The sequence below is a fragment of the Podarcis vaucheri genome (assembly GCF_965113315.1).
Source record: "Podarcis vaucheri genome assembly, chromosome: 1".
In the NCBI taxonomy this organism is placed as follows: Eukaryota; Metazoa; Chordata; class Lepidosauria; order Squamata; family Lacertidae; genus Podarcis; species Podarcis vaucheri.
The window spans coordinates 129,624,962-129,652,627 of record NC_138759.1 but is presented as its reverse complement, the minus strand read 5'-3'; the positions used below and the strand labels follow the sequence as shown (position 1 = coordinate 129,652,627).

At 41.3% G+C, this 27,666-nt stretch overlaps 1 protein-coding gene across 10 annotated transcripts; it reads right to left on the bottom strand.

Annotated features, from left to right (window-relative positions):
• SF3B1 (splicing factor 3b subunit 1) lies at nucleotides 1-25,825 on the bottom strand. 10 transcript variants are annotated; one of them, XM_082223667.1, is made up of 25 exons: nucleotides 25,673-25,824; nucleotides 20,561-20,727; nucleotides 20,259-20,360; nucleotides 18,709-18,823; nucleotides 16,824-16,903; nucleotides 15,668-15,835; nucleotides 14,868-15,105; nucleotides 14,059-14,271; nucleotides 13,677-13,798; nucleotides 11,758-11,955; nucleotides 11,564-11,665; nucleotides 10,809-10,988; nucleotides 9,939-10,025; nucleotides 9,428-9,698; nucleotides 7,846-7,991; nucleotides 7,605-7,751; nucleotides 6,942-7,067; nucleotides 5,989-6,210; nucleotides 4,813-4,995; nucleotides 4,605-4,716; nucleotides 4,120-4,240; nucleotides 3,747-3,878; nucleotides 2,772-3,044; nucleotides 1,380-1,596; nucleotides 1-643 (listed from the first exon to the last, which is right to left on the bottom strand). In XM_082223667.1, exons 1-25 carry the CDS (start codon nucleotides 25,698-25,700, stop codon nucleotides 485-487), a joined length of 3,909 nt encoding a protein of 1,302 aa, XP_082079793.1. In that variant the 5' UTR covers nucleotides 25,701-25,824; the 3' UTR covers nucleotides 1-484. The 10 variants fall into 10 exon arrangements, 8 of the variants coding, with proteins under 8 accessions (XP_082079793.1, XP_082079795.1, XP_082079794.1 ...); XM_082223669.1 differs by lacking the exons at nucleotides 18,709-18,823; nucleotides 20,259-20,360; nucleotides 20,561-20,727; nucleotides 25,673-25,824 and adding an exon at nucleotides 17,228-18,653 and having other exon boundaries at nucleotides 16,824-16,900; XM_082223668.1 differs by lacking the exons at nucleotides 18,709-18,823; nucleotides 20,259-20,360; nucleotides 20,561-20,727; nucleotides 25,673-25,824 and adding an exon at nucleotides 17,232-18,653.
• Between the last annotated feature and the right edge of the window lie 1,841 nt (nucleotides 25,826-27,666).

The following is a 27,666-nucleotide window of genomic DNA, read 5'->3' as shown; positions in this document are numbered from 1 at the left end:
TCAAAATGTGAACATTTCTCTTATTTATTCAAAAGCTAGGGTATGACAAAGAGGGTTAAAATGCAGTATGCCACCTTTTTACATAAACTGCTTGACGATCTATCAGAGACTTGTTAAAGTGTCTCCCTTTTGAAAAATGCTCACACACACACATATAACCATTAATATTTTATACACAAATGTTTATTTCTCAAATAAACAGCCCCTTTAAACACAAGGAATGGAATCTAAATCCTCATCAAGATGAATCCAAAATGAAATCTTTCCAGTACTCTGTAAATCACTGCTCTTGGTCACTACTGGCTTTAACATCAAAATCAACAAGGACATGTTATGTAAAAATCATGCTACTGGATTTCTAAAGCTCTGCACCTCTGATCCGCTCTACGGTGATCTGCGGTGTCTTAAAAATTGTACATCACCAGATCTGAACCAAGTGTGGAATAGCTGTGCACTAAACACAAAAAAAGAATGAGAAATAAAATTACAAGACATAATCGAGTTCATAACGAATGTAGGTGTTCTTTTCGTCATTGTAGATTCGTGGGTAATGTGCTATTAAAGCATCCTGTGAACCAATGTAGATGGAATTGTAGATCTTCCAGTACACGTCTCTGACTTTTCTGGCAGGGTGAAACAAACCCTAAGAAAATAAAAGTAGTGGAATTAAATCACATTTCCAAGGGTTCCCCCCCCTAATTTGTTTAAAAGAAATGACAATTTTATCCATAGGGAGCCACAATCCTAGGCATTGCAAAGGGTGTTCACAACTAAACATATACAAAATGGGGATACCTCTCCCCTCTTCTAACCCTCCCTTCACCCCAAGAAACTTGCAAGCTGCTGAAGCTAAACGTTTTAAAAAACATCTTGTATAGGGGAACACAGAGGACGGGAGTGGCGAAAGTCACACTGCAGATGATAAAACCTCTCACATCCACCCAGAGGGTTCCCCCATCACAACCACTGCCTTCTTTAGCTCAGTTACAGCACAAACCAAATGTTATACTGATTTGTGACTATTTTCAGCTAATGATTTATCAAGGCTTCCTAAATACAATGCTTCAAGGCAAGTCATCAGGAACGAGCTATGCCCTAAAATAAAAAAGATGTCTTATAATTAAAAAAAACCCAGCAGTCATTCTACCACTACAATTGTATTTCAATAGTTCTTAATATGTCAAAGAACTCCCCTGCCTTCGTTAACTGTTTTATGGTCATGCAATATTTAACCAATGTTTTTCCTTGCCTGATTTATTCAGGCGAGCTTATGGTGTTTGTTCATAGAAGTCACCTTGAGAACGCTGACAAAAAATGCGATATGGGATTTATTCCAAGGTCTGTTCACAAACCAAATATTTTTACTTAAGGAAATTTACCTGTAAACAATATTGTAACATTCGGCAAGGTCCAATAGCAACCCTCAGTCCTTCCAGCGCTCCCATAACTGCTTGGATGACATGGGGCGATGTCTCAAACACATTGGGCCACACGTAATTCAGTAAGTGATTCAAAGAGTCTTCGCAGCCAAAGCCATATACTCCAAGCGACATATGTTGTACTACAGCACTAGCGGTTTGTCTGTGAACAAGGTCCCTGAAAAGGAAATTGCATAGACGTGTTTAGGTTTGGTTTTTGCCAGGTTGACAGAATGTATGTTACAACATGACTATATGTTGGAAGTTAACCTATTTTGGTGACATTTAGCTTCTTAAAACCACTGTCCACCCTCTTTTCTCCCTGCTGCGCTCATCAATAGATTCAACTCAGTATGTCTGGGTGAGAGCCACAATTTTTAGATACTTATACGCTGCTTCTCCATTTCAGCAACTCAGAATATTAATAAAAACCAACCATGTTAAAAGCACTAAAATTCACACAACGGCGTAGAGGAAAAGCACAAAGAAATAAGCAGGCAGCTATAATAATCGGGAAACAATATAATAAAAAATGATTAAGGGAAAAATTAAACAGCAGAGGCCACTTAACCATGTGAAGCCTTGGAGAATAACCTGGCACCCAAATGATAATGCTGGTACCTCACAGATTTCCTCAGACACCACCAGCTTAATCTCTCAACTCTGAGAAGGGCCTCTGAAGATGATTTTAAAGATCTAGCAAGTTCATGTGGGAGTTGGTAGGCCTTCAAGCATTCTAGCCCCAAGCCACTTAAGAGTTTCATACATTAACACTAACATTTCAAATTGTACCCAGAAACAGACTGGTATCCAGTGTTGATCTTGCTAAAAAAAATTGGTAACAGGCTAGCAGTTGGAACAGTTCCCAGAGTCCAGGAGGGGATAAATTCAGAGTGGCTTAACTACCGCCTCCCTGGGCAGATGTTAATCAACCAAAAAGAGTAGAAAAGTGGAAAGCTACACTACACCAAGCGCCATCTTTTCCAGCCACAGCTATGTAAATGAAGTTCAGCCAAGCAATGTGGCAATTGTTTAAGCTTGCTTTATGTATACTGAAGAGAAAGAGGCAGGGATTCTAAACATCCATCCCTCTAGGGAAGGGGAAGGCACTTGGGATCCAGGAAAATCAGTCCCACTCCTTCTTCCCAGAACTGGTGGCTCACACAGGCTGTTTTATCATGTATTCTGGTCAATTTTGCTTTTACAAATATTTCCAGTGTTTGCTTATTACATGCCTAGAAAGCAAGTCAAGTCTTGTGTCTGTCCCCCATTTAATATTCTCCAGAAGAAGTGCATCAAATGAAAGATGAAGACAGTAGCACAGTTTAAGCCTGAGGAAAGGAGTTTACTTGCCTGTCCATTAAAGCATCTTCAAGCAAGGGGGTTACAGCATAAATGTAGTCCTTTCCCATTTCTCCAATATACTCAAAGAGGAAGGAAAGTGATTTTAATACACCATTCTGGACATTCAGTTCTGGAACTCTGTATTCATTCATGAGCGCAGGAAGCACTGTGAAAGGGGAGCAGGTTTCAGCTACGATAGCTATTGCTACTGTTGTACACACTCTGTTTTGTCTTTCTTGGACTTTCAAATTATTTAGCAGCGTCGCCAGCACATCGTGTGGTCTGGAAGAAGAACAAAGCAATAAAAAATGTTAAAATAAAGGAACCATGGCACCCACAGACTAAGTCCCTTGGGGTAAGGCCCGTCATACTTGCTCCTTGTAATATGTAATGCACACAGATTAATATTATCAATTAAAAAGGTATAAATGCAGCATCAAATTTTGGATGGGATTTACATTTTGTGGGTTTGTAATTGGTTCACTAAGTTATACCCATTGTTTCTCCAGTTTTTTCATTCAGATGCATAGCTCAAAAGGATCCAACTCCCCCTTTCTTTGCAGTTGTGTTAACTTTTCATTCTCCAAACCCCAGACACACATGATCAACATCGAGAAGTACTGAAATCAACAGACTTAATTACTTAAGTCCATTAATGTCAATGGGCCCAGTCGGAGGAGGTTAAAATCACCCTGTATGTTGGAAAACGGGACGTTAACACTACTTCAAAGAGAGGGAGAAGTACTGTATTTTTCCGTGTATAAGACGTGTATTTTTCTGAACACAAAATTAAGAAATCGGGCCAGAGCCTGAACCCGGGCCAGAACCACCCACACCCGAATACCTGTGCATTCACCATTCATCTATAAGACGATTTCCCAATTTTAGACTAATTTCTTTTAGCAAAAAACCCTGTCTTGTCCACAGAAAAAATACGGTAGATTGTGTTGAGCTGTGTGTTTATACAGTAAGGGACATGCTTACCCAATAGCCTTTGCAATATAACCAAATGTGTTGACAGTTGCTCTTCGGATGGCTTTCTTGTGAGCTTTTAGCAACTCCAGCAGTTCAAAGCAGATTCTCATCCACTCTCTTGCAGAAACATATTCTGCCCCCCTGGATAAAAGAGAGAGGAAAGTTATTTTTTAATGAAGAAAAGGAAGTGGAAACCTTTTACGCAAACACCTAGATCCGCAAGATGTAGTTGCACTATTTATTTTGGATTGAACATTACAGCAAATGTTGAGGTACTAATAAGTGCAAAAGAAATTACAGTACACACAGATATAAAATATACTCTACACAATATAGACCTGAAGGTTAACTGTACACTTAACCACAACAAAAAATCATTTACCTGTCTGCAATACGCCCAACCAGGTCAATACAATTCTCCTGCACTTTTTCATGTCTGTTCTTCAAGATAGGTGTGAGCCTTGGCAGCAAGTCTTTAATCGGAGGGGTCATTTTGTGCATACCTGTTCAACATAGAAAAGGATACCTTGAGTCTCAATTTCCGTTCTTCCAAATTAAAAACCCACTTTGTTATGATGATGATGATGATGATGATGATGATAATGATAATGATAATAATAATAATAATAATAATAATAATAATAATAATAATATATTTATACCCCACCCATCTGGCTGAGTTTCCCCAGCCACTCTGGGCGGCTCCCAATCAAGTATTAAAATCAATACAGAATTAAATGTTAAAAACTTCCCTGAACAGGGCTGCTTTCAGATGTCTTTTAAAGAGAAGATAGCTGCTTATTTGCTTCACATCTGAAGGGAGGGTGTTCCACAGGGTGTTGTTTTTGTTATAAAAACTACACTTACCTATGACGTTCACAATAGCTTTAAGTGCTCCGAGAATACTGCCCAACACTTCAGGATATTCTTCACCCAGGTACTCATATAATACCACACCCAAGTGTCCCATCAATTTTTCCTATGAACAAAAAAGAAAAAGCAACAACAGCTTGTAATTGAACGTCTCTAGACACGAAAGCAATGTTTAAGGAAAGTGATAAGGAAAAGTATCTACCTCCTGACAAGTCTTCATGACAACTGCAGTACGGGATATCAGGTCAGCAGCTTGCTGCCTTACTTTGGCTGACTTGTTGTTCAAACGCCACAAAACCGTACCGCAGATCTGGGGCAAGTACGGTTTAACTCGCTTGCCGAGAGCATTGACCACTGTTCCAAATCCGTTCAACATCACGGAGTCCTGTTTACAAGGAAGTTATAAAGCAGAATGTCTTAATATTGTTTTGTCAACAACATTGGAGGTTATTTGACTTTCCTAGCTTCGCGGTCTCGTTCTGATAGGCTAGGTTTTGACCTCATGTACATTTCTCATAGGGACACGGGTGGCGCTGTGGGCTAAACCACAGAGCCTAGGACTTGCCGATCAGAAGGTCGGTGGTTCGAATCCCTACGACGGGGTGAGCTCCCATTGCTCGATCCCTGCTCCTGCCAACCTAGCAGTTTGAAAGCACGTCAAAGTGCAAGTAGATAAACAGGTACCGCTCCAGTGGGAAGGTAAACGGCGTTTCCATGCACTGCTCTGGTTCGCCAGAAGCGGCTCGGTCATGACCCGGAAGCTGCACGCCGGCTCCCTCGGCCAGTAAAGCGAGATGAGCGCCGCAACCCCAGAGTCGGTCACGACCCGGACCTAATGGTCAGGGGTTCCTTTACCTTTACTTTTCTCATGACTTGACAGACAGGCACAATTTCAGGTATCAACCCTGAACTCTAGCATCATCACATCAGCAGAATGGTGAAAGCTGATTTGAGCCCCAAAATGGAAACAAACAATTCACCCTTGACAGCTGCTTAGTAGGGACGTATACTGAAGTGGGTTTCACTGACACAAGCATCACAAGTACCTCAACTCATTCAAAATCAAAGACAGGAAGGACCTTGTGGCTGCAGCCTGAGGACTTTCTTTCTCCATCCAGATGACTGTTGCCAGTCATTTGTTGGGCTGGGAATAAAATAGTGTGTGGGCTCAGTCAGATATCTCCTATGGCCCCCTAACAACTAAAGGGATAGCAACTTTTATTACCCCCCGAGTCCCAAATGACTTGTGGGAATGTTTGTGCAGATGGGCTGTTTTTGAGCATGGACTATGTTACTGCTAAATTTTTAATTCTGAAGTCTAGATTTTCCCTTTCCGACACAAATATTAGAAATAGAAATTATGAGTGTTTCCATATACCTCTGTGGTCTGTTCTTGGAAGGCATACAGGATACCATCAATAAGCTGTTCTTCCAGCTTGTGGTCAATATCAGCTGCTCCCAGATTCCCCATGATTTTCTCAATCGTCTCCATAACCATCTTCCTGTACTGCTCAGCTTCATCTTTCAGATCATCCACAATCCTGGAAATAATTTCCGCTGCTCCAACTTTGTTTGCAAGCTCCACAGTTGTGTCAACCAACTGAAACAGACAATTTTTATTTTATTTTTTGAATAAGCAAGTTCCATACCACCCCTATTCTGTTCCCCCAAAAAGAAAGGGAAGCAAAACTATGTTTTAGGGATAAAAAAAAACAAAGGGTTTGGATGAGCATTAAAATTAGGTTTTGGGAGGTTGCTAGTATGCAGGAAATACAGAAACTTCAGGGTTGCTATTAGTTTAGGCCCTATAGATCTGCAAGCAATGGAAAGTTTATTTACTCATAATTCTGCATGGGTAACTTACAACCCGCTCCTATGCATATTTACCTGGAAGTAATTGTTATGTTCAAAAAGGCTTACTCCTAAGACATATGTATAGAAGTGCAGTCCTAAAATTCTATTATTGGTGGCATCACTACTACAGTATATGTGAGTAGCTAAAACACAGCATATCTGAGCTGAATATTCTCACTGAGTAAGAACTGCCAAACTTTATGCAACTTGAAGTTTGTATTAAAACTAGCAGTAGTGTAAACATGGTTCTTTTATTGTTTTAACCACACGCTCCATCGTTTAGAGACTAAGGTGTGAAGTGGTACACAAATGGCTGAAATGAATAATAAGGCTTCCAGTAATCCACCCAGAATTAGCATTTATGGTTTCTTCTGAAACTGCTTTATAACTACCCATGATGGTACAAATATTGCTTGTTTCCAACACACTTCCAAATCTGTTCAAAGCCTTCTCTAACTAAGAAGACAACAACAGTACCTGTCTGTAATTCCTTCTGTCCAGTGCCATTCTGTGCTGCCAAAAGTGCTTGAAAAATGGGGGCAGAATCTCTGTCTTAATGTAGTTTGCTTCAACACCATCTGTTCCACAGCACTGCTTTACTACCTGGAAGGAGAGGAAATAGCCAGCATGAATACCCTATTTCTTCTTGAGAAAAAGTTAGGATAAAAGTTTCATTATACCCAATTTCAAATAGACAAAATGATTCTGGAAAAGCAGTATGTTAAAAAAACTGTCTTATAAGGCAACTAATTAAAAAATGCATTCAACAGCATGACCCAGGAAGCTCCTGATTCAAAGCACAGCTCAAGCACAAACTCATTGGGCTGATCTTAAGCAAGCTCCCATTTCTCTTGATCTCAGTATTCTTTTCTGCACTATGGTGAGACTATTACCTTTCAGGATCCATGTCTATCTCATATTCATTCACACACACACACACACACACATATGGGGTATAATTAATATATATAGTATAAAAATATTATATAAAATATTACACCTGTTTTTATTAACAAGTTAAAATTGACAGTTACCAATACATCTCTCACAGCACGTGGAAGTGTAACTTTCTTCATGATTTGCATACACCCAACTCTTTAAAGCCTCAAATAACAAACAGCAGATATCACATTTGCGTACCTTCAGCACAATCTTTTTCATTTCTTCATCAGGAGACTGGAACTCTCTGATAAGGATCAACATTACTTCCCTGGTATAGTAATTGGCGTATTCTGCATCCATAAGTGGAATAAGGTACCCGATAGCTTTCAAGAAGGCAGCCAGACCCTGATGGTACATAATTTTAGAAACATGATTAAAAATCAATAATATCCAGGCATGTTCTTTTAAAAATGAGCTGACTGAGGCAACTCAGGCTTACCTTTCCTCTGTGCTGGCGTATACCCTTCCACAGGGGCTTTAAAACAGAGTCAAATGATTCTATGCCATAGGGAGTTGCTGCCTCGGCTAAAGCAGCAATAGCCAAAGCACTGATGGTACGTACTTTCTGCTGCTCGTCCACCAAGCCTGAAAAACAAAACACATTGCTCGTTTCATCTTGCAGAGACACAACTGAAGTGACGTCAACAGATATCAGGGCACAACAAACACATTTCAGGTGATACCCAGTTGTGGCAGTCAGCTTGCACCACAGGAGGCATTCTGTAAACAGGAGTCCCTTCTTAGTACAACACAAGTGCTGCACACAATCTTGTGGTTGTGAGAGAGATTGTGAATCCCCTGGCACAACTGCAACTCATTGACAGTTTAGCTTTGTGTGCTACCACCTGTGCAACAATGGCAACTCTCAAACCTTTTCGTGCAGACATTAAATTGGATCCCACCCTAGGCTTACCAAAACCCGCACAATTCATGTTAAAATGTTTTTGGAGCTATGAAGCAATGTCTTGAGAGACCTCAACAAATCAGGGAGAATATCCCAAGTCATCCCAATCCTACAGCCTAATCCAGTGGCGGTAAGCCTTTTGGCCAAGGGTGTCACAAATCTACACCTCACTCTGAAGTGTATGACTACAGTACTTGACAGGTCTTAGTATAGCTTTGTCTCTGGTCTAAAGAAGTCTTAACTTGAAGAGTAGCACAGCACCAAGAGGCAAACAGGACTGCAAACCTAACTTCAGCATAGCCTCCAATCCTAGTCTCCTATACTGCAGGCTCGTTTACCCATAACTTAACTATCTATCTGTATAGCGTTAAAAGGGTCAAGACTGATATAAACTCTGTTAATATCTTTTTTTAAAAAAGAAAGTTGTAGAATTGATGTTATCTCCACCACCAAGTACACACTACATTGGTATGCCAGCTGCTAAAAAGGTAAAGGGACCCCTGACCATTAGGTTCAGTCGTGACCAACTCTGGGGTTGCGGCACTCATCTCACTTTATTGGCCAAGGGAGCCGGCGTGCAGCTTCCAGGTCATGTGACAAGCATGACTAAGCCACTTCTGGAGAACCAGAGCAGTGCACGGAAATGCCGTTTACCTTCCCGCTGGTAGGCAGTACCTATTTATCTACTTGCACTTTGACGTGCCTTCGAACTGTTAGGTTGGCAGGAGCAGGGACCAAGCAACGGGAGCTCACCCCATCGCGGGGATTCGAACTGCCAACCTTCTGATCAGCAAGTCCTAGGCGCTGTGGTTTAACCCACAGCGCCACCCGCGTCCCTCCTATGCCAGCTGCTGGTCATTTGCAATACTGCGATAACCAGAATGCACACTTTGCTGATGGAGCTAAAGGTAAGATGCATTTTATGAACAGTCCAAATTTTCCTCTCTGCATTTTGCTTTCATACACCCAGCAGACTTTACTGCAAAGAGAAAATCAAAGGTGCTCTGATACAACACTGATTTGTTATATCCATTTGTTATACCCATTAACAGCATTCAGCTAAAACGCACTCCCCTGCTTTAGGACTTGAACGCTATGCAATTTTACATCTACTTACCATGCTCAATAATTTCAACCAAACTTCTGAGATGAGGTAAAATGGCACAGCCCATAAGAATAGCAATTTGCTGCACAATCTTGATACCAGTGTGCCTAGCTTGCCAGGACTTCTTGCTTTTACACACGGCTTTTAAAAAAGGCAACAGAGATGGAATGCCCAAAGCGGAGGCGACCACAGCAAAGGCTCGAGCCGTTGTGTTACGAACATATTCATCCATGTTATCGATATCAGGTCGCATAGTGGAAATCATTGTTGCCAGTCCGGCAGCCTGAAAAGACAAAATAAGAAAACAGGCTGCTATTGCTGACTTGCACAAAGCATTTCTACAATCTAAATTCATGATCGAGTAAGCCTGTGCTCGTTTTTCAAAGCCATAAAGCAACAGTATCTTGCCTTGTCACAATATGCAGTCAGATTGGTTGATATGCTTATTATGTTATCCCAGGTCAAGTTTTCAATCTCTGCTAGTATTAGCATAATAAAAAGAAAGAATTTATGGTGTGTTTACCTTAGCCAAGTTGGAAATAATTTCTCTGCCTTCTACCCTGGCATAGTAGTCTTCATCAATCAGCAACGGTTCAATGACCACAAGAATCTGAAAAGGGTTAAATGAAAGTTAAAACACTTAGGTCTTATGCAAATACAGCTTTAAAACTGTGTTAACTTCAGTAGTAGCTAAACTCAAGAATGAGCTTCCTAGAAGTTGAAGGTTTCATGCTTTCCAATTCCAAAGAAGCCCTCATTTGCATTCATTTAATCCACATTGCAATTCTCTGTTATCCTTCTACTTTGGTACCTGGCACTAATAATTTAATGCTAATAAGGACCGTTCCTACTTCCAAAAATAATATTATAGCTGTGGCAGCTAGGACTTAAAGACCTAAGTTAATAATTTGGAATTCAAAATTTAAACGCAGCTAAATGAAGGGCACCAACAGTGTTTGAACAACACTGCTTTTTTCTATATTTAATTGTGGAAATAATATATTTATAGCTATGAGCCTACAACACAATAGGGAGTGCAATCATCTGTCATTCTGAATATATACATCACAGGCTTACAGTGGTACCTCGCCAGACGAATGCCTCGCAAGACGAAAGAGTTTTCCGTTTTTTTAGTCGTTCCGCAAGACGAATTTCCCTATGGGCTTGCTTCGCAAGACGAAACGTCTTGCGAGTTCTTGCGAGTTTGTTTCCTTTTTCTTAAAGCCGCTAAGCCGTTAATAGCTGCTAAGCCGCTAATAGCCGTGCTTCGCAAGACGAAAAAACCGCAAGACGACGAGACTCGCGGAACGGATTAATTTCGTCTTGCGAGGCACCACTGTACATTAAAATTATGCCATCCAGAATGAAAGTACTAAATTCCAGTGAGACAAACCTTGTGGACATATGGTCGGACCAGGTCATCTAATTTGTACAAGATTCTGTCAATAACTTTGACAAGCAAATGGCGTTCTTGGTCTTCAAGAGTTGGTGACATCAGCAAGGGTAAAATCTGATTGAACAGCGGACCTGCCCCAAATTCACGAGCTTTATCAGTAATCTGTCGCAAAGCAGCCTATGGAAGAGGGGAAATGTAGCATAACATTAGATACAGCCTGCTCTATTCATTTTAAAGCCCAGCAAGTCAAAAAATTAAAATAATGAGGTATGTTTCTATGGTATTTAATGCTCCTTGTTTTTAGACATCTTTCGAAGATTCATTTTACTGACAGGGCTTTTCTGTAGAATTGGAAGGGTCCTCTACTCCAAGCCCCTGAATTACAGGAATTACAGGAATCTCAACAAGATCATAAACTTAAATGACTGGCAAGCTGCATGTGAGATTTCTGACTTTAATCTTTGTTTTTATTTTTGCTGTACACCACTTAGAGGTTTTGTACATGACTCAGCTGTGTAAGTATTTTTCTAAATCAACATAGCCACACTCTTCTAAGCAGACTTCTAAATATTTTAGTAATGATGGGTCTTGGAACCAAAAATGCTGTCCAGCTCCGGCAAGAAATTATAAAGTGAGCCTATATAACATAATAAAATAATAACAATAACAATAATAATAATAAATTCAGTCATAAAGCACAAGACAAAGTGAGCATAAACAGTGGATGTAAGAGGGGCAGCCATCTAACTTACCTTCCTCATGGGAGGCGTGCCATTCTTAATCTTCAAAAGCAATTTCATTATTTTTCTTTCTTTCTGTTCCTCTGGACTGAGTGTTGATTCGTCAACATCAACCTACGGTTAATTACAAGTATGTTGGTTAATACACATTTAATGCCAACCTCCACACAGTGTAAGAAAACAACACAGACAAGCCAAAATCTCACCAGTAGTTTATCGAAATACTGTATGTCATCTGGTTTTAGGAAAGGAAGATTTCCTGAAGGCTGGTCATTGACACTTTTCATGGTCCTGTCTTCAGTTTGCATGTGGAATCCAGTCATGCCGCCCAGAGGTGTTGGCGTCGCTGTAAGTTTACGAGCTGGAGTACGGATAGGGACATAACCCGCTGGAGGAGGGAGAACCTAAAATGAAAAAAAAATAAGTGTTCAAACCAATCATCGGAGAGATTAAAATTGTGGTTTTCCCCAAAAAATTTACTGACTTTCCAAAATTTTAAACAAACAAACAAAAATCATAACTGAACTTGATCCAATCTTAGTAACATTGTTAAGTGACTTCCTCAAATCACCCTAGCTGAATTTCAGTGTATATCATTGTTAACAGTTTACCAAAACCAAGTTTTCTCATAACTTTATCACTTAACATCTTTCTTTCTTTTCATTTTAACTTTAAGCATATTATTCTCTAACATCACATATTTAAACCCGAAGCCTATCTGATATTTGCAAGCTTTTCCAATTAAGTTATCTTAAAGTATTTAAGTAAATAGTCTTTAAATTTCATCCATTCTTCCTGGTACTCCTCCTCCTCCTGGGCGCGGACGCTTCCAGTCAGGTCGGCTGGCTCCGATTAAAATTGTTAAACACAAACAGCTATGCGCCAGCTGGCAACCATACTGCCCCCAACTGGCTCAGAAGTGGCAATTTACAGGCTGCTGCTCACCTGAGCAGTGCCACTTCTCAAGAGTCTGCTCAGGAAACAACTCTGTCCAGTCTGTTGGATCTCAGCCAGTTGGCATCATCTTTCCCAGCTTCCTGGAGGAGCCCCAGAAGAAGCCTGTGCGTCAGTGTAGAGGCCTCCTTAATGTCACTGGGAAAATGAGGTGCTGCGAGCCAGCTCTAAAATCTTGCCCAACTCTCAAGTACTGAATTTAGCGTGCTCATCTTCCAATTTGGTCTCTACTTAAGCTGCTCTGGAGGGGATGACACTGGAGACCCTGAGCAGCTTTGCCAAGGAGAATTCATCACCTCAGACTGAGAGCACTGATCTTGGCTAGTGTGAACTAAAGATGAAGTTTGGATTTGATATCCCACTTTATCACTACCCTAAGGAGTCTCAAAGCGGCTCACAATCTCCTTTCCCTTCCTCCCCCACAACAAACACTCTGTGAGGTGAGTGGGGCTGAGAGACTTCAGAGAAGTGTGACTGGCCCAAGGTCACCCAGCAGCTGCATGTGGAGCAGCAGGGAATCAAACCCAGTTCACCAGATTATGAGTCCACCGCTCTAACCACTTCACCACACTGGATCTCCAAAAAGAGAGTGAGTGTGAGAGAGCAAGTAATTCTAAGCACAAGGGCTTTTTAGACTGCTTCTCCCTTAAGAGCACCTCGCTCTCCAATGCAAACTGCTTTTGCAACTGAGCCCAGCTATACAAAGAAGGCTCCTCTGGGTTAGGCCCAATAGAATCACAGAACCATATAGAGATGGAAGGGACCTTGAGGACCATCTACTCCGATTCCCTGCAATGCAGAAATATGCAGTTGTCCCATATGGGAATCAAACCTGCAACCCTGGCATTATCAACACCATGCTCTAACCCACTGAGCTATCCAGGTTCCCATGGTGAAGTTTAGGAAACGGCTGGATTCCATCCAGCCTTTTGAGACCATTCATGGTAGATTTTTTAAAAGCAAAGTAATAAAGGGATCGCTCAAAGTGCAGGCACAAAAACTATTAGGTTACTACGAACGGAGAAGATACATCAGTCAGGTCCTGATTCACAACATGCAGGGAATATGCAAAACATAGGTCCGTTCCTGAACAAGGCACGTTAAAGTTAAGGAAAACATTATCTAAATTCATGCTAATCCTGCAAGTGATGGCTTGGGTCCATCTGCTTACCCTGTATCCCTCAGGAAACATGGCATCCAGTTCTTCATCAGAAAGGGGCCTATTTCTCTCATCTATTTCTCTTTCCCAACGCCAAGCTTGGAGCTGTTCAGGAGTCATGCTCATGATGTGACCTATGTTGAAATCAACAGATTACGTTGTTAACTCCGTCAAATGATCTCCCTGTTCAAATGCACGGCGCAACAAGCAAAGGCATATATACATCATTATCGCACACGGCCAAATGTCAAGCTCGAATTATTTAAGCAGACAAGCATTGCACGCAGAGGGACAAGCACAGTAAGCTTGAAAACCGCTTTTCTATTTCATTAGGTCGTTGCTGAGTTCCAGCATGTTTTACGCTTGGTCTGTTAAAAAAATAATTCAAGCATACCTGGTGTGGGGGTCGCCATGTTCATAGCTGGTGTACCAATTGGTGTTTTGCCGGGTGTCAACACAGGGGTGCTCCCCCCCATCTGGCTTGCAGGCGTTTCATCCCAACGTGATTTTCTTTTGCTCGCCCCAGGGGTTGGGGTTTCGCCAATGGAATCGCCACCTCGATCAGTACGAGGTGTTTCAGCCCAACCACTCCCATGTCCAGGAGTATCTGTAAAACAAAGCCCACTTGCTTCAAACTGATTCCAGTGTACAGAGACAGATGATCTATTCTGAAAGTGAAAACTTGCTGCAGGTTTCAAGAACCTTTTCAAAACTCGCACTTCCCTAAGATGTTCAAATGCAATCATGAAGAATGTTACTCGCAAATAAGTAAAGCTGTATTAGTTATACACAGGGGTTCCACCTGCTAAAATGGAAGATTAATTTTGTCCCCTTTGGTCAGAAGACACACGCATCAATAATAGTAATAGTAATAATAATAATTTATTTATACCCCGCCCATCTGGCTGAGTTTCCCCAGCCACTCTGGGCAGCTCCCAATCAAGTGTTAAAAACAGTACAGCGTCACATATTAAAAACTTCCCTGAAGATGTCTTAAGATGTCTTCTGAATGTCAGGTAGTTGTTTATCTCGAACAGAAAATTGACATTTTTCTTAGTATTAATAGTAACAAAGGAGATTGCTACCTGAGAAAAACATCCAGAACTCTCTCGACTGCATAGAACTTATTGAGGTTCTTTGGATTTGGCCTTAGGGTTTCATGTACATTGACAAACGAATAACAGATCAAGATGGTAAAAATACCTCTTTCTGTTTTGGGAGTCTCATCCCAACGATTTTTCCGTGCGCTGGAAGTTGCACCTCCATGGCCTGGCGTTGCATGCCCGGGAGTATCCCCACGCCCAGGTGTTGCAGCTCCTGCTGGTGTGTGGCTAGGAGTTGGATCCCATATTTTAGATCCAGGTGTTGCTCCAGGTGTCTCACTACCCTTTGCACGGCCAGGTGTTTCATCCCATCGCAAAGACGGAGTATGTCCAGGGGTCTGAATAAAACAAAAAAACAGGTGTTATATTGCACCACTTGGAAAAGTACTTGAGATTGCAAAATACTTGGGAATTCACATCAACTATCAGGGTCCAGATCACTGGTTGTCTTTTTTTAACCCAGCAGGTATTTTCATTCACCTTTGTGGCTTTTATATATTCCACACTAGAGCATTACGTTGATTGAGAGGTCCTAAGGCAACCTGGTGCCCTCTATATATTTTGAACTACAAATCCCATCAATCTCAGCCAATTGGACAGCTGAAAGGCACCAGGGCTGCGGAACACTGCTATATGTGCAGGGCATTTTAGGCATATGCCTGGTTTGTATGAAAGGGGAGGCAAAGTGCTGGGGACTCTACCCTCTCCATGGAAATCTGTGAAATGGGTGAGCATACCATGCCATCCATACTACCTAACTGTTCTCTGTACTGTAAGCCATATCAGTGGCCCTTGAATTCACAAAGTAAGAAAAAAGGATAGCTCTATATACAGCAAAGGCTCGTGAAACCCCAGAACTCAATGACTTGAGACAAGCACCCACTATCATCACGCCCTTACCTCGGCTTGATCCCAGTTAGATAATTTCTTCGGTGTGGTACCAGGAGTCTGGTCAGCAGTCTGATCCCAACGCCGTTTGCGTTTTGATGGTGGCTGGGACGCAGCACCATTGACGACTTTAAGTTCGCCGGCCTTAGCCTTTTCTGCTAGTTGCTGCCTAATTTCCCTCTGTTAAAAGATAAAACAAATAAATGACTTATTCCTCCAGTACTGTCAGTTTAAAATAAATTCCACACTCCTGTGCTAGTGGAGCCTTTTCAAATCTTTTGATCTACACTTTTATTTGCATTTTTGTAAACGTGTAAGCTATCCAGTTGGCTATCCCCTAATTGCAATCTTTTTTTCTTTCTTTTTTGCTGCTTTAATTCTGCAGATAAGCACCTGCCAATTATTAATGTCAAATAATTTAGCCAAAAATATCAACAGGCTACACTGAACAGGACGTACTCAAAATATTCCTGATCCTCCAAAGCATGGCATGGGCTCCCTCGCTTAGATTCCCTAACTTACATATTCCTGCTTAGTGCAAGCAATCCTTTGCCATTATGTCTGAACTGACAATAAATTGGTTTCTTCCTGCTCAACTGGATCTAAGCGTGGGATAGGAGGAAGGAATCCTTGAACCTAAAGCTCCATACAATGATTCAGAAGCCTGGATTTTTATTTGTGAACAGATTCAATGTTTCGGCCAAAAGAACAAGACAATTAAATGTTTTCTTCCTAAAAACATGTGCAAATTCACCATGATAACATTTGTTTTGCTGAATCCACAATACTCAATTCACTGAATTTGCACATATTGTCCACCAAGAACGTTACATGCAGTTGCACTAGGCTCAGAGTTGAGGAACTCCTGGCCATCTTCAATGTCTGCTGCCTCCGTATGTGAACTTACTGGCAACAGCACTATGATCCACAGTGGGCAGTTGTGAGCCACCCATCATGTAATTTCCTCACAATGCTTTAGCATGGTGTTGCTCCAAAACATATAGGAAAATTTAAAATTGTTTGTGCAATTGGACAACCCGTCAATGGAGGATGGACAGGGAGGAGAACCAATTCATGAGAGATCTGAGTATCGATGGGCTCTCAAAAGCTGCCTGATCATCAGCCTAGACTGCAACCAATTAAAATTTAAAGTGGAATTTTAACTGACCTCTTCTTTTGTCAAATGTTGTTCACGCATAACATCCATATATGTTCTCGCATTCATTTTAGGGTCAGGTGTCTTCCCTCCTGCAGAAGAGAACAGCAACAGGACAGAAGTATAATAAGTACAGGAGATTAGGAAAAGTTGGCTTTTAAAACTGCCCTACTCTAATATTACGTTATGCCAAAATCAATTAATTTTACTGTTTTGACTGAATTGTTTTTTAAAAAAAGATTACATGTATCTTACGTTTATTCACTTTGCTGATCAATTTAACCTGTTTGAACACAAACATAACTACAACAGTTTAAAACAAATATTTTTTTAAAGGAGATAAGAATGATAAAATGACAGCACAGTTAAAAGAGTCTTCAGAAGTGATGGGTTCCTGGGTTGCTAATCCGGAATACGTACACTTTCGTGCCTTTGTCTCCATCAGCAGTTCTGACTTCAAGCAGCAGAATAGAAGCCTAGAAAATTATCTCTTTACCATTAGTAACACTTTGGAAAGATATTTATAATCAACACATTACCTTGTTCAAGCTGATAAAGCCTATGCTATCTGACTACGAACTATTGTAAACCTAGATAACAACTCAAAATTGTTTTTTATCATACAGACCAGCGTATGTGCTTCGATGAATCTGGACAACCATTCCCAGATTCTCATTTTGTGGTGACATGTTAAAGGGCTTCATTTAAAGAGCACACATTTTCTCCCCCCACTGCTTCTGAAGGCACAATTATTACATTGTGAGCTGATTCCAATAAACTATATTCACTATAAGGATACTCACAGGCAAATGATTGTTTTTCCCACATCATAAGATATACCAATCTATATCTTAAATTTTATTCTAACTTTTAAATATTTTACAGAAGCCCAACTATATAGTAACAAACTCAGCAAGGATGCACTGCTCTTAATGTGCAGATTGGCTATACATGTAGTATAGCATTAATATTTAGGACAAAATAAAATTCTTAATACATTTTCTATGCTGAAGATCATTGCCCAATTGGCAGTGTCATTCTGACACTAGCTTTGATAAGGACTTTCCTTTGGGATACTTTTTCACCATTATCTACACAGGATGTGTTGAACTGCACCCTTAAGAATGCAGACAGGACTGGCATATAGCAGTACTGCTGTAGGAAAGAAATTAAGGACAGTTAGTATGGGCCTGTGAATTCTGACAATACATGTTTATATCAATGACAGTTAAGCAAGTAAAATCCATATCCCTATCAATTCATGCAGGCTGAAATGCTAATTTACAAAAACCTGCAACCAACTATAGTTTTAACCAACAGGTGCCCTCAGGTTACCTGTCAAGCTGACTCACCTGAGGAAAATTTCCATCAGGCCCACTACTGCCCCTTGCACTGTCCTACAGTCTAAAATCATCAGAACAGACTTGAACTATTAAAAAGTACCAAAGCCTCTCAATGTTACTTTTGCTTCATGTAGCTAATCTTCCTACTGAGAATGAACTGCCATGTTTGCTTAGCATTTTAAAAGCAGCAATTCTCTTGTGTTCTAATTTTGGACTGAACCCTTCCAGAAAGCTGGAAGGTTCTTGAGCACTAAATATACAAGTTGCTCAAAGTATAGTATACATAACCCAAAGCAAAAAAGAAAAAAGAGAAACCTTTAACCCTTTGTGTTTCTATGGCAATGGCTCATTATTTTCTTGTCCTTCTACCTGGAAAGAAAATTTGTATTATAAAAGATGAACAAAATGGCAAACTACGATTTCAACCAACTCTTAAAACTACATAAACTAAAAATTCCTGAATTTATAAGCATGCCAACAGAAATCAAAGGGCTAAAGACAATTTTAAGGGAACAAAACTCGTAAGATCCAGTGAAAAAGAGAAAATAAGTTACCATCTGCAAAAGGATCAAGACGCTCAGGGGAAATAATCATCATCCGCCTGCGGTTTTTGTATTCATCTTCCCGATCAGCAATCTTTTGTGGGCGATGCTCAGCAAACGGATCATACTAAGAAACAGAAACACAAAATGCGGGTTTTCTTTTGTGAGCCAGCAATGTAAAAAGATAAGGAAATTTCCCCAAGGTTTTCTATTTCCTCTTAAAGGAAACACTACTTCAGCTGAATGAAAATTGTGTTCACTATTCACTACAGTTCGTAGCTGATTATATTCCATATTCCACTTACAAATTACTTTAGCTTTTATTTTAAAAACAATTAATCATTATTCCCTATAAAACACTTCCAAAGAAAATAATTTTTCTTCACTGCCAACAGTAAACTTCACAGCTGGTGTCTTTTGCCAAATCACTCTTATGTTTGGTGCAGAAGGTGGAGCTGGGGCAGAATGCTGCAGCAAAGTTAAGCAGAGCACCTGGACAAGCACATATTAAACCTGCTCGGTGGGAACTACACTAGCTGCCAAACAGCTCCCAAGTCATGTTCAAGGTCTTGTTGTTATATATAAAGTCCTGAACAAGAAAGGGCCAGGCTACCTGCCTTCCCCTGTACAAACCTCTACGGTGACATAGATTATCCAGGCAAATTAATAAAAAATTATTATTATTATTATTATTATTATTATTATTATTATTATTATTATTATTATTTACTCGGTTTCCCCAGCCACTTGGCAGCTTCCAACAAGAGATAAAAAATACATTAAAACATCAGTCATTAAAAACTTCCCTAAACATGGCTGCCTTCAGATGTGTTCTAAATGTTAGATAGTTGTTTATTTCCTTGACATCTGATGGGAAGGCGTTCCACAGGGCAGGCACCACTACTGAGAAGGCTTTCTGCCTGTTACCTGTAACTTTGCTTCTCGCAGTGAGGGAGCCGCCAGAAGGCCCTCAGCGCTGGACCGCAGTGTCCAGGCAGAACGATGGGGGTGGCAAAATATACTATAATGTAACATTGGACAATGACCAGAAATTGAGCATTTTCCGCCACTCCAACTGTATTACGGAACGCTCTTCCCCCTGCCATACACAAAGCAATAACTATGAATTGCTTCCCTGGACCCGTAAGATTAGACCCTTTTAAATTTCAATCCCCATGTTCCTATTTTATTTTTATATCAATGTTTTATTGGTTTTAGGCTGTACTTTTAATCATATTGGGTTTTTAAAAAATATTCTACACCACATAGTTTAATACTATTAAGTGGCTTCTAAATGAAGAAGTCCGGTTAAACAATACAATTTAAAATTTAAAAACAGTAAGTGGCACATAACGAAATGTAATCATTGCACACAATTGCATGGAGGTTTCAGCAGCTTACAGAATAAATTACTAATTCACATGCAGTGTGTACATTCGTGTGCACGGCCACAGGTAAAATCTCTCACACCTCTCACTGAGTATTTTGTCCCCATTATTCCTCCCAGAAATGGAAACAAGAAGCTTCTACTTCTTTATTGTATTATATACTGAAAAGTTCACCTGTTCGGTTGACTGTGGTATGTCATTAAGGAGTGCCACTGGTGCATGGTATCCAGGTTTCTTCTGGCCAAGCAAGCTTGTAGAAGAGTAGTCGTCGTCATCCTATACAAACAGGAACATTTAAGAGTTAATTAATTGTTCGTTTCTGTATTTAAATTATGGTTTTCAGGATGGAAGGCTTTTTTGCAAACTTTAAATGGGAGCTATAACCGGAAATGTAAAACTTGCACACCTTTTCATTTAACAACAAGTTCAACAATATGATAGACTTTGTTTTGACAGTAAAATATTGGTGTACTTACGTCTTCTAGCTCAGTTGCTGCAATTGAAGTTACATATCCAGCGAATCTGCTATCACTCCCGCCATAGATCTCTTGGTCATAATATCCTGTAGAATCAAGGCCCACTCCCTGAGCTTCATCAAGGGCAGCTTTTTTGCCTTGGATTTCTCGAATCTGTGCTTCAATGTCTATAACAAAGGTACATTCAAATGCTTTAATATATATATACACACACATACACACAAATTGATTCACAAAGGCATGACCAAAGGTATTACTGGAAGCATTTCATCAACTTCTCCAAGGCATAACCAAAGAGCAATCTAGCAACTGTTCTGCAGGGCTGCAAACATACAGCATATGTAGGAAACTACTGTATTAAGTCAGGGATGGAAGAGGAAACCTTTCTGGGACTGCAAGCAAGTGGTGGGTGGACCAATGAACGTAACCTAGTGATGGCCAAACTTGGCCCTCCCGCTGTTTTTGGACTACAACTCCCATCATCCTTAGCTAACAGGACCAGTGGTCAGGGATGATGGGAATTGTAGTCCCAAAACAGGGGGAGGGCCAAGTTTGGCCATCACTGATGTAACCTATGCTTTTGTACGGTGAGACATTCCAGTCACATACATCAAAGGTTTTGAGATACACCCCCCCCCACAAATTCTCCATTCAGACAATCAAGATGCACGGTCATAGTTCAAGGGTGCAATCCAGCACAGCAAAAGGACTTGAAGAGCGCACAGAGAAGGGGTGTGGTCAGGAGAGTGAGCATATTTCTAGGAAGCAGTGTGGCTTATGTAAAGACGAAGGGCCTGATAGAGAATGAAATAACTTTCTGTTAGGAAAGTTGTAGTCGTATTGATGAGGAAGATGGATAACCTCCAAGGTCCCTTCCAACTCTATTATTAACTATTATTATCACTGTTCATAAAATATTGCTTCACTTGCAGGATTTGTTGGATCTGCCTACTGTAAGGCCATACTATGGCAACTCTCCTGTAGGCCTTCTAAATACGGTATACCCAGATAATAAAACATGCACTAAAATGGTCATGTTTGCATGTCACTCTAATATAACTTAACAGGAATTAGCCGTAGTGAGTCTTCTGTGCTTCCTTTCTGATCCTCCTCTACGGCTAGGAGTTGGGAGTTCTGAAAGTTTTGCTTCCACTTTTGGCTATTATTATTTTTAGGTTTTTTATCCCCTCATTTCCTCCCAAAGGAGTACAAGGCAGCAAATACATTAAAAACCCTAAAAACTAACAAAATACAGTGGTGCCTTGCAAGACGAAATTAATCCGTTCCGCGAGTATCTTCATCTTGCGGTTTTTTCGTCTTGCGAAGCACAGCTATTAGTGGCTTAGCGGCTTTAAGAAAAAGGAAACAAACTTGCAAGAACTCGCAAGACTTGCAAAGCAAGCCCATAGAGAAATTCGTCTTGCGAAACGACTCAAAAAACGGAAAACTCTTTCATCTTGCGCATTTTTCGTCTTGCGAGCTACCACTGTAAGCTTAAATATAATAACTGCAAAATTACAGGAAACCTATCTTTCAAGATCCTTTACCCCCACATGCCTGGGTGAATACATTCTTGCCTAGAGATGTAAAATTTCCAGAAAGCTATGAAAAATAAAAATGCTCCCCTTTTGTGGGGGTGTTATATTTTAGTTGAAAATGAGATGTATACAATATTTAAGTTTCTTATCCATGCTACATTTACTATATTACTAACAAAAACTGTACTGTTGGTTTTATTAAAGTATAGATACATTAACATTATTTGAACCATCTTTACAAATACAATTAGGATAAGAGCAAGCTACTGCACTTGGAAACAAAATGAAGATTTTATCATTTGGGCTTCAAAACCCTATACCTGCCTCTTTTGTTCTAGCAATTTCTTGCTACAGAAGCTATTATCAAATGGGGTCCCCAGTATACAGTACACCACAACTTGCTACAGCCAAAACTGTGAAATCAAAGATGCAGCACTTAACCCCAATTACATGTATATGTCCGACTTTGTCTTATTATCAGCAAAAAGTTCCACAAACCACCAGGTACGGCACAATTAGTACAAATACAAATAGTCTGCCTGCCCAGATTATTTCCCCATTCAAAAGATATTACATACAGAATGGCTTGCAGTAAGAGGTTTAAGCAAGAGAGGAACTAATTATTGTTAAACTATATTAATTAATTTTACTACATGCTGCTCTAGAGCTGCATCCAACAAGCCATACCATTAGAACAAAGTATTCCACCTGTGCAAAAGGACTTCATCTCTCTCCCCTCTCCCTGCAAGCTCTCCAAATCTGTTCCGATGTCTTGGTGGAGCTGAGAATAGATTTGGAGGTGCACAGGGAGAGACAAGAGAGAGCGGTCCTGTTGCGCGGGCAGAAAAGCCCTTTTGTTAAAGGGGGTACTTCATTTGACTCAGCCCCCTACTTCTGAGTTCAAGTTATCTAGCCTTTTCCAGACCTGCACTTTTATTTTTTTTAATTTAACAATAGGATTGTCTAACTCTGAATCGTGACTATGACATAATGGAACTGGGCATACCCCAACTATTAAGAACACTCTGCCTCCAACAGAACCATCTAAAATCCATTCAGTAGTAAAACTGAGGTGCCCACATTTAATCTCCACTTAATAAAAGTAAACTCATCCAATTTCAATAATAAATATCACTATGTATTATTGTGATTAAGCTTACTGCACCATAAACTAATTATATATTATTATACTTTACAAGCTTATAATTTACAATTTCACATTGAAGTTATGTTAAGAAGCCTTGCAACAACACATGTTGCAGCAAGATCACGAGTATATATGATGGGGAAACCATGAAAGAGAAGACCGTTCCTAATACTGCAATCCAAAGCACACTTGCCTAGAATAATGGTTTAGACAATGTCAATTTGACCTTTTTGAGTAAATGTGTTTGAGATTAAATGCTAATCTACAGTAGTCACATCTTTGCAAAGAAAGCATCTATATATTAAACGCCAGTACTGAACCACAGAAGGAAACTTGCTTTAGTTAGAAGAAAGGAGACATGGTTAACCCTTTTATAGTTACTTCATTTGTGGGAAGCAGTGGAGAATTTCCTCTGCAACAGGGTTCTATCCACATCAACATGGGAATGTTCTTTGCCAGCTGCATAAAGTATATTACTAATTACTCAGTTACAACAGCATCATTCCTGGTATAGGGAAAAAAGACATTCCCACATTAAACTCGTTCAGTGTCCTTGTCTGGAAAGCTAATCCCTTCATAACATTTTAAAGTAAGAAATTCATCCCTTTTGCCTTACAAAAACACAGCTGTTCAACCAGGTAGGAACTTCTAGGCAGACAACTGCTATGGTACCAGGTTAAAGTGAAACACAAGAGCCCTTGGTGGGCTCACTGTTACCTCCCAAGGGCAAAGCCAGATTTCTCCAAACACACCAATGCGCTTAGGAAATTGCACACGCCACTAAAAACCACACACAGCTCTTGCCACAAAGCTTGCAGAAAAGCTGCTTAAGACTATGAACACCGCCCCACCTTCTAACTTGACCTCCTTTCTCACTTCTGCATCGCCTAGCAGCTTTCCTAAGTATGTTTCATGGCAGTGCCTACTATAAAAAACCCTCAAAGTTAAGCAACAAGCCTCCCTCCCCAAGAACCATATGTGCAACACTTTCCGCACACCGAGTCAAAAGCTGAAAGAGCACGTAAACAAGCTTTCTTGCACTAGCCAAAGGCCATGGGCGAAAACCATACAAACACCGTTGAAGAAACAAATATCTATAAATCTGTTTATAAAAACAGAACCTCTGCCTGAACCAGTGTTAGAAACTGAGATATGAAAGCTAAATGGCACCTTAAACCTGGATTATGGGCACAGCAACAGAATATCTAGGCTTTTTTATAACAAGAATACAAAGCTGAACATGAACGAACTGCAGCTAAAATATGATGTCCGTTTTTCACATAGTTTAGACCGGGGGTCAGTAACCTTTTTCAGCCATGGGCCTGTCCACGTCCCTCAGACCATGTGGGGGGCCGGACTATATTGGGGGGGGTGTGAATTCCTACACCCCACAAATAACCCAGAGATGCATTTTAAATAAAATGACACATCCTACTCATGTAAAAACACGCTGATTCCCGGACCCTCGCGGGCCGGACTGAGGTAATTGGGCCGCATCCGGCCCCCGGCCTTAGGTTGCCTACCCCTGGTCTAATCCTTCCCTTGCCCACCCCCCATAATATAATTGAGAGGGTCTCTTCTACAGTTTTCAGAGGAGCTGGGGCCACAAAAGGCCCCCCTTCCCTTCCACTCTGCAGTACTGTGCCCAGAGCTCAGAAACTGAAATCCCGTCGCAAAATTAATTTTTATAATGAATGATTTTAGAATGTTGTTTATGTTGTACTTTTGTACTGTTTTATTGTTGTTAGCCGCCCTGAGCCCGGCTTCGGCTGGGGAGGGCGGGATATAAATAAAATTTATTATTATTATTATTATTATTAAAACGCGCCTAGAACAAGTGGAGCTCTGAACACGGACTCAAAACCACCAAAATCATAAAAGTGAAGCGAAATAGAGGCAATCGTGGCCCTCTGCACGCCTCCTGCGAGTATTATTACATGCGAGGGGCCCATTTCCTTTTCGCGCTTGCCCTCCGTGGCGAGTATTACGAAACGCGGTGTTGAGCGCACGGTTTTGTACTGTAAAACTAATAAAAATGGTGTTCATTTCGTGAATTATTTTTTTTTTAGGGGGTGAGGTGGGTGTAGCGCTTCACGCTGGTTTCTGGTCCCGAGCATTTCTCTCTCACAAACACACCAACACACATCTTCGGCTGGGCTTCATGTGGGTCTCCTGAGCTGAGGCCTGGAGGCCTCAGGAAAGGCGGGAGGCAGAGGCCAGAGCGGGAAGGAGGAAGGAAGAGACCGCGCGAGCGACGCCATTACGCGCAGGCCTAGCCCCGGCCGAGGCGCGCCAACCGTTGGGCCGCCCGAAGAAGGCCCTCCGGCTCCCCCGAAGCGCGTGAGGCGAGGGGGGGAGCGGAAGAGGGTTTCAGGCCCGGAGTCGAGCCGGAGAAGGCGGCCCGGCCCAACCCTCCCCGTCCCTTACCTTCGTGAGTCTTGGCGATCTTCGCCATTTTGTGTGGAGCTCGGGACAAACACAGCGAGCGAGATGGAAGGGGCCCGCCGAGCTCCGCCCACTCGTCGACGTCGACTTCCGCTATCTGGGACGGACAGGCCGGAGGGCGTGGGGAGGGAGGAAGGCGCGAGAGTCTTGCGCAAGCGCCGGAGCAGCGCGGCTGAGGCGAGCGGGTGGGGCGCGGGGTATACGCTGGCCGAGAAAACCATAGAGACGAGAACGAGAAGGCTGGGGGAAGGGTCTCGGGCCTTGCTTCCGCCCAAGCGGCCCTCGAGTTTCGGTCTAGAGACGCGCGGGGTTTCTTGTGTACTGGAAAAGGCGCAGCTTCCGTTGTGCTCTCAGACCCCCTGCTTGTGTTTAACATGTTTTATTAAGTTTCCACAAATTTCACATAGCATTCCAATACATAATAAAACTTTTGCTTGTTTCGTATCCCGTTCTTGTTGTTGTTTTTAAATTCCATCTCATTGCTCCACTTTATCCTTCATGCTTTCATATGGTAACCATAATACAAATAGCCTCTATTTCTGTTGCTCGTAAGCTCGAAGTTCTGCTCGCGAACTAATCATGTTACAATATTTCTTTTTTCAAGTGCGAAAAGGGCTTCTTAAACAGTTATCATCAGGTTACCTTATTTTAGCAGGTTTTAAACAGTAATTTTGCTGAATCCTTCCCCTTGCTTGTCCATTCTTTGGTGGGAACTTCCTTCAACTTTTTCCATTTCTGCTCACAGAGAATCTCAGCTGAGCAGCGCTTGTGTTTAATAAGGTTGCTCTCCTGTCTTGTTTTCAGTATGAGTGAATAGCTCATTTTGGGGGGCAAGGTGCTTTTAAATACTGAATTCAAAACTGCTGTAACCTGCTCTGCCCTAAGAGCTGTAAGTAAAGGGCACTAAATATATAAAATAAAATTTGCATACCGCCCTTCATCTGAACTTTATTATTATATAATAATAAGTAATAATATCAGAACCTTAAACATGGGCAGTTAGAGAAGGACCGTAAGTTCACTTGAAACATCTGTCTATTTTGCTTTTCTACTCCATGCAGCGAGGGTCTCTTCTACTCCAGCACATCCCTGTCAGGAGCGGGAATTAATGTTTTTGTTTGTTACTATAGTACAGTACATTTTTTGTGTTTTTATATTGGAAATATTTTTAAATTTTATATTGTAAACTACCCTGTGAACCTCAGATAAACGGTGGGATTGTAATAATACAATACAATACAATATATATCTGTTTTTCTTCTGGGGGGACGCAGGGGTACACATATCCCTAAACATTTTGTGAATCTTTGTACTTTTGTCCATTTACTGTATTTTTTCCTGATTTGAGCTACCGTATTTTTCGCCCTATAGGACGCACTTTTTCTCCTCCAAAAATGAAGGGGAAATGTGTGTGCGTCCTATGGGGCAAATGCAGGCTTTCGCTGAAGCCTGGAGAGCGAGAGCGGTTGGTGCGCACCGACCCCTCTCGCTCTCCAGGCTTCGCGGACCTCTCCGCAAGCAGCGGGAGCGCTCCCGCTGCTTGGGGAGAGTTGCCGGCATCCCGAAGCCTGCGCGCGCTGAGTTCAGCGCGTCCAGGCTTCGCGGACCTCTCCGCAAGCAGCGGGAGCCAGCGCTGGGCTCCCACGGCTTGCAGAGAGCTGCCTGTTTGGGGGCTGGGGTCGGGGGAAGCTCGGGCCGCCCCAGCCCCGCGCCTGGGGGAAAAATAAATTTTCCCCCTTTATTTCCCCCCCCAAAAAAAACTAGGTGCGCCTTATGGGACGGTGCATCCTATAGGGCGAAAAATACGGTATATAATGGTGATTTTCTTGAGTCAAAAATGAGAGTACCCCTAAACATTTTTTCAAGAAAAAAGGCACTCTCATTAATATAATATAATATAATATAATATAATATAATATGGTTAGGGTGTCAGACTAGGACCTGAGAGACCAGAGTTCAAACCCCCACTCAGCTGT